Raw genomic sequence first — 7,491 nt, 5'->3', positions numbered from 1 at the left:
TGCAAAGTGAAGCTTCATCACATTCACTAGGTTCTAGGGACAGTTCCCTTGCAGAGTGCAACTTCACTTGCATATAAACAGTGCATTTTCCTATAGTATATTAAGTCGCTCATGTCTCATCAATATCCCCACCCACTTCCTTGAAAATGTTTTCAATATTTAACATAATTGCATATGTATTTCTTTTGTCCAGGTGTTGAAATGAATGGCTGTGTGCAGCCATACTCTTGTACATAGCGGTGCTATCAAAAACAAGAGAACACAGTACTCTACTACTAGACAGCAGTAAAAACAAGAGTTCTAACTCTTCCCTACCATATTTATATATAAAGAAAAAGGTTTTGACTGGACGTACACGTTAATGATTGTGTTTATATAAAAAGGGTGGTCAGTTTAAGAGTTTTGTAATCATACCTTGACCACAAATCCAGAATTCTAGTTTGTTAATTTACTCCCAACAATTTTGTTTGAATTATCTGTATTCCATACTGACTATTTGTACCATAAAATGCCTTTCATTCATAATAATGTTAATATTGTGGCTAAATAATGAACAGCTGCTAGAATTATAAAAATGAACGGTCAATTTTAATAAGCATTTTGGTAAGTAGTTCTCCATTGCCCCTTGAAATAAAATTGTTAATGCTCAGTTTAGTCGCATGATCTGGACAGTGTCCCTCAAAGGTGTCGCCACACTACATATCTGTTTAAGAAGTCCTAGATGCAGCAGCTTAAGGTTAAGCTTAAGGGCCTGCCAGGCAAATGCAGTGTGCTTTCAGCCTGCATTTGACATAAGCTTGAAATGCTTCTAGGATCATCCATTGACAGGGGCATCTGTCCTGCACTTAAAGTGGATGTAAACCTGAATTTTTTTTTATGTTATAATGTAGAGTATAAGATTTCCCATCATTTGAGCCCAGTCTTGCCACAAAGAGTTAATCCAGCTCTGAGCAATCCTCTTTTATTGTTCAGTGAGATAAATCTTGACAAACAGTGAAAAACTTTGTCAAAACCTCCCCCTTGCTGTGAGTGACAGGTGATTTACATATCTCCTGCACTAGCCTAAGAGACATGCATTATTTTTTAATTCCCTCCCACTCCTTTCTTCTGCTGCTCTGAAAGGATTGGCTGTTCCACACCTCAGCATGATTTGGCATGCTGAAGTCATGTGGGGACTTTTCTGGGTTTTGACTGGATTTTAGTGATCATAGCAGAAGTTCAGTGTAAGAAATACACAGGAGAAAATGCATGTTGATAAGGGTAGTGTAGAGGTGGGCAGGGAGTCTACTGAGATTACGACTCCACCCACTGAACCCTGGAAAACAGACCCACCCACAAAATCTACAGTTTTTCGGGTCTCATAGCAGACAGAGGGGAGACATTTTACAGAGAAGTATACATGCAGGACGCATGTATATCCTTCTAGATAACCAATATTGCAGTAGTTTAGAAAGGATGAGAGTGGGTTTACAACCACGTTAACTTTCAAATCTGCATCAACCTGCTTAAAGTTGCTGTTGCATTCCCATTAACCTGTAAGTGGTGATAAGCAATTATGACATGAACAAAAGAGTTGGCAACCATTCACAATGGACATAGCACCCTAAACCTAGTATGGGATTGATAAAGGAGAATGGAGTGTCAGTCAAAGGCTTTTCTGACAATTTGAGAAACAATTCACAAAATGAGAACAGCAATTGAGGTAAGGGGTCACAAAGCCAAAGAAAGCCAATGGAAGACTATGCCTTGAGGAATTTCAGAAATGCATCCCAATATAAAGGTCTTCCTACTTTTAGTAACCCTGCTGTAGGTACATGTAGCCAGGACTTTTTTTCTCAGAGAATAGGGTGCAGGTACCCCCTCCTCCTAAGTTGCTCCTTGACCCTGTCCCATACCCACCTCTGAGCATCATTCCTTGGTTTCACCCCCTACCCACCTCCCAGTACTGCCCATTCATATAATACAGAACCATTTATTTTGAGGTTTTAAGTAATGTGTATGGGATTTTTTTTAAGGATAAAAAGAAAAGCAATAAAATAAATCCCCTGCAGCCAGCAACAATAGATTCCCCCAGTAACAACAGACCCCCCCACAACAAAATATTTACCCAGTAACAATAGCTCTACACCAGCAACAATAGTCCCCCGCCAGCAGCAACAGATTTCCCAGCAGACAGCATCAATAAACCCTCCAGGAACCAACAACAATAGATCACCCAACGATAGATCCCCCAGCAGTCAACAACAATAGACCCTCCAGCACACCCCACCACCCCTTGCCATTGCATACAGTCAGTGCTAGAGGTGCCAGATCTGCGTTACCTCATCCTTCTGCTGGAAAAAGCCCTACTATTATATCTCTAGTTGATTTTCAATATCTTCCAAAGCAAAACTTTTCATATAAAATAAGTCTTTTACATTCATATTTTTTTATCATTTTATTTTATATATAAACTTTCTGAAACACTTTTACATAAATTAACTCCTCTGAGACTAATATTTGATGTACAGTAAATTGTAATTCCTATAAAAATCCATAAACAACTTGTTTCACATAATTTACAAAAAGAAAAAAAAAAAAGGAAAAACAGATTCCTTTGCTCAAACTTGAAGATAATTCTACTTGCAATAGTTTTTTTTCAAGGCAGACCATGTTAGCATTGTAAAATCGGTATGTAAAGTCACATGGTAGCGTAAGTCACTTGTGCCAAATAATGTCCTTGTTTTTTGTTTTTGTAGAAAGCAGCACGTTAAAAGCAGTTGAATTGTCTATAAACAGTAATTTTGCTCCACGTTTCAAAATTAACAATGATATATAGCACATCCTATGCAGAGAGAAAGAGAGAGAGAGAGAGAGAGAGAGAGAATCGAGAAACTACTCTTTGTAAGCAAAGGTCAACATTTCAATAATATTCGGAAACACTGTACACATAGTTTGAGTTTAAATACAGTGTCTGGATGAACGTACATAGAGCCTACCGCAAAATCTATAGGCTTTTAATCTCCAGTCCGAGTGCAGTGATATGCATATGTAAACATATTATCTTAAAGCAGATCACCTTTAAGGTCATTCATAAAAACAAGGGGGGTTTGCCAACAGCAGGTTTTCATTCCCCAGGAAGGCTCTTTTGTTCACAGAGTCCAGTACAGATTGTGCTACAGAGAGGATATTTGAGCCGGAGTGTAGCGTAGACTCAAATCGCTATGCAGCAAATACAGTTTACATCTCCCTTTCAGAGGAAGCACATGTGTTTTGTCTCTTTGGCAGCCTCTGCAAGGCCAGTGTGTTACCTTTTTCCAATCTCGCTTTGTCTGAGAAATTGTATATTGTAAGAGCTGTCTGCTAACTCAGGGTATTGCTCCACAGAGAGTACATAGTACCCATCATATCCTTGTACTTTCCCAGCACTGAGCAGCTGTCTTTTCTCTCCTTCAGTCCACAACCTAGCGCCCTCTTCCCCATCTCTCACTCTCTGCTGTTCCCTGGCCCAGGCATGGGAGAGAGCTCTTTGTCTTGCTTGCTCCAGGATCCGTGCTTTCTCCTCATCAAGTGTCATGCCATAACGTACATGCAAGGCAAGAGCACCGTACTGCATTTCCACATCTGCAAATCTGCGAGTTCTCCCATTCACCACAGTGGTGGACTGAGACACTGTTACATTGATGCCATTCTCTAAGGCTTTGCGTCCACTGGTCAACCTCAGGGTCCCAAGATCACTTTCAGGAGTGGTGGCTTTTATGAAGTAGTGGGTATCCCTTCCTTCGATGGTGAAATGGAGGTTCTCTAAGTAAAAGGCATTATTTAAAACTGCTGCAACCTTGATGCAGTCCTCATTAGCAATGTTGAGCACATTAGTAATGACTTTCCCTTCATTAACGGCCAGCATGACCCCTTTCCCAATTAGCGATTTCACTGTGGCAAACCACAGCCATGACTTCTCCTCTCGGGCATTATTTCTGCTTATTTGAATTTCTGGGATTTTCCCCAAAGCTAAGAAAGCCTTAGACTGTCTTGACACTTGTTGCTGCACTCCAGAAATTGGCTGAAAAAGAGATAAATTTAGTTGTTAGTAATATGCATTCAAATTCAACAAAGTAATAAATATGTATTGCATTTTGGATATAGTAGTTTCTTGTTTTTCTTAAGTCACAATAAGCTGTCACTTCCCTGTAGACTTTACTTGTATTTATAGTCAATAAGATTGAGTGATTTGACACTATATCCCTTCCCCGGTGCTTATATTACCAAAGTGCTGTATTCTACATTGAATATGTTATAGCAAAGAGTAAACAATAGTCTTCATAAGCCTGGGCAGATGCATATTTGCCTTTAACCTCCATAGCAGTATTCCCAGGTGTGGCTCGGGGTGAATTTTCAAAAGCGGTAACCCTAAGCCACACTCGGGATTGCATCGCAGGATCCAGGCAAAGTTATTTACCTTGTCCCCAGGATTCTGCAATGTCTCCCTGCTGTGTGTGAGCTGTGTCCTCTGCTCAATCAATCACAGTGTCTGGCTCCATTGCCTGCGAGCGCCGCGACGCACGGGGACGGAGCCCGTCACCAAATTCAAAAAGTGAAAAACACATACAGTACACTGTAATCTTACAGATTACATTACTGTATCAAATTATTTAACATCCCTTTTGTCCCTAGCCATCTGTCCAGTGCCCTACATGCAGTTTTATATTATATATACTGTTCTTTCTGCCTGGAAACTTGAGAGTGTCCATAGCAACCAAAGTGTCCCTTTATGTCAAAAGTGGTTTTAGACCAGCTAGAAAACAGTGATAATAAATTAGAATCACTTGTGGAATTAAGTGATAGTGATTCGTGAGGAAATTCATCATCAAACACTGAAAGTAATGACAGCGACAATTCTGCAACTGAGCAAATTTCAGTGTTTTTTGATTTGATTGCATTATTTAATAATTTTTATTATTATTATATTATTATTTGCTATAATTATTTATAGTTATTTGTTATATTATAAATTATGATTTCATGTTTCAAACTTTATCATACCTGGGATGTCTACTAGACATTGCATTACATTACATTGCATTACTTTCAGCATCAAAAATCTGACATCATACCGCCAGAGAGGTTAAAGTCCACATCCAAGAGAAAACCACAAGACCAAAACCTATACTTCGATCAGTTGCAACATATTATTCTTCAATATAGCTTGTTAATTATAGAGCCTTGATCTTTGCAGGATTAGCTCAATGAAATGTACGTCAGCAATCAATAAGCAAATAAAATGTTTTGTTTTGCAGTTGCAGTGACAACCAAGAACCAAGATGAATGTTTGACAACCTCAAAAAACACCACATTGTGCTTACTCCAGGAATAACATATTCTGGTAATCAGGGTATTGAAATTCACTAACTCCACTAAGAAAAAAGCAGATGACACCAGGTTATATGTACCTTTACTAAGGAGCCCTGGATTGATTCTAACCCTGGAGTATATTAACATCTTATACCAGACAATGAACTCTGTATTGGTATACATTATGCAAATAGTGCTCTGTCAATTTTCTATCTGTACTGTTTTTTTTTTTGTTTGTTTTTTTACTTGTATTTGAGTCATATAAATAAGGTTTATAATGAGTAATACTCTTAAGCCCCATACACGCTATCAGATTTTCTGCTGATTTTTTCCTTCAGATTTACCAAAACCATATAATATAAGGTCAAACCTTAGGAGTTTCAATTTGTATGCAATCAGGCAGGCCCTTTCACTAGATGGTTTTGGTAAATCTGAAGGAAAAAATCATCAGAAAATCTTATAGTGTGTATGAGGCTTAAGTGATCAGGAATTTCCCGTCCAAAATTCCTGTAAATCTTATAGACACAGAAATTAAATCATATTAAAAAGTCACAATTACGATATAAAATCATTGCCCTTAAAGTAAACTAAGTTTACTTTCAGTCAAGTTTATTTTAGGTTTTATTTGAAAGAGTATACATTTTATAAAAGAGAAGTACAGCCAAAGCTTATTTGCTACAATGATCATGTGGATCACAGGAGTTTAATCTTTCTGCACGCCTGTGGCCTGTTTTCAGCCAACCGCGGGCTGAAGCCCGCTGTCAGCTGACGACAAAGAGCTGCTCCTGGCTGGGGAAAGATAAGGTCGGGATCCACCTGGAACCTGGTTCAGCCTCTCAGCCTCTCCAGTGAGCGCAAGGGGAGTCAGAGCAGATAGTAGTGACTGACAGTCACCAGCTCTCTGCTCATGGAGCACTGAGAACCGAGTGATCAGTGGTCTTTAATCACTCAGTTCTCAGTTTTAGAGCTGGCTGGGGACAGAAGCACCTAGACAAGTGTGATTCTTAAAAAAAACACTTCTCTTTTAAGGATTATATATTTTTAAAGTAATTTTTATATATGCTTTATATAGAGATTTATTGTTTAAAAACACTTAATATATAAGAAAGGATTTCCATAGTACAATGGGTTAGCTAAACAGATGGTATAGCAGTGGCCAGCTTTTTAGGAAGAATCTTGCTAAAAAATTCAGACCAAGCTTACACTTGCCAGGGGGTGTGCAATTAAAAAGAAAAACAGTTAAATTATCCATTCACTGGTAATACTGTATTTATAAAGTAAAAACATCATGTGTGTTAGAGCCTTGGCTATTTTACATACCCTAACTAAGGAATGGTGCCTCTTTGGTGCGGTAACATGTACTGAACCAATCATAGGAATATAACAAAATGTATCTAAAATGAATGTATTTCAACTGCACCAAAAAATGATGTGTATGTAGTGTTACAAGAGTTGACATGCATAGAAGCTGTGAACAGCAGCGGAATTGGTTACCCTTAATCAAGTCAAAATTAAAGTCTGCTGGGAAGAGTGCAAACAGCTTCCAAAATATGTCAGAATCAATACCCTCTATGTAATAAAGAGTCCAAAAGCAGAGCTTATCTTGTAGCCATCAGATTCTTCCTTGTACTTTTTCACATTATTTGAGGAGCATCAAAGGGGGGATCTCACTGGTTACTATGTCTATAAGAATAAGTCTACCTTTAGACACTTTCATGAATAATATTTTACAAAAAGTCTCATGCTGTGTGTGAGTGGGGATCTGTTCAGTGCTTGTGGAGTTAAAGGACTCGGAATTAATGCATGGTTCCGGGGGACTGTTCACATTTGTTTTATTGTCAAAGTTTGATGGATAGTTCCCTCTGTCCCTGGTGCTAGTAGCCTGGAGCTAATGAAAAGCCCTGCAAAGTATTAACGCCAGTCACTTTTTTCTTAGTCATTAGCACATAATACATGTATCTGTTCACCAATTAAACTGACTGTCACCTGGAAATCTGCAATTAAATTTAACACCGATATTTCATTTTTCCGACAAGTGAAATTAAAGCTGCCACTGTTCCCCACTGGCACTTTGCTTTTATACTAGCCAATATGCCATTTTCCAACATTTCAGCAAATGGTTACATTAAAAAGACATTGGAGTGTGTGTAAATACAGCGA

The 7,491-nt window shown here is 38.5% G+C and overlaps 1 protein-coding gene across 16 annotated transcripts in view; it reads right to left on the bottom strand.

The window, feature by feature from the left end:
- Nucleotides 1-2,498: 2,498 nt before the first annotated feature.
- TENM3 (teneurin transmembrane protein 3) overlaps nt 2,499-7,491 on the bottom strand; it is a 1,601,892-nt gene continuing 1,596,899 nt past the window's right edge. For all 16 annotated transcript variants that reach the window (XM_077477263.1, XM_077477264.1, XM_077477253.1 and 13 more), the window contains one exon: nt 2,499-4,042. In XM_077477263.1, the coding sequence (XP_077333389.1) occupies nt 3,287-4,042 (756 nt within the window). In that variant the 3' untranslated portion in view covers nt 2,499-3,286. The remainder of the gene's footprint in view (nt 4,043-7,491) is intronic.

The sequence above is a fragment of the Lithobates pipiens genome, unplaced genomic scaffold (genome assembly GCF_037356315.1).
Source record: "Lithobates pipiens isolate NorthernLeopardFrog02 unplaced genomic scaffold, aLitPip1_a1.2 Scaffold_13, whole genome shotgun sequence".
NCBI lineage: Eukaryota > Metazoa > Chordata > Amphibia > Anura > Ranidae > Lithobates > Lithobates pipiens.
This window is presented reverse-complemented; position numbering and strand designations above follow the sequence as displayed.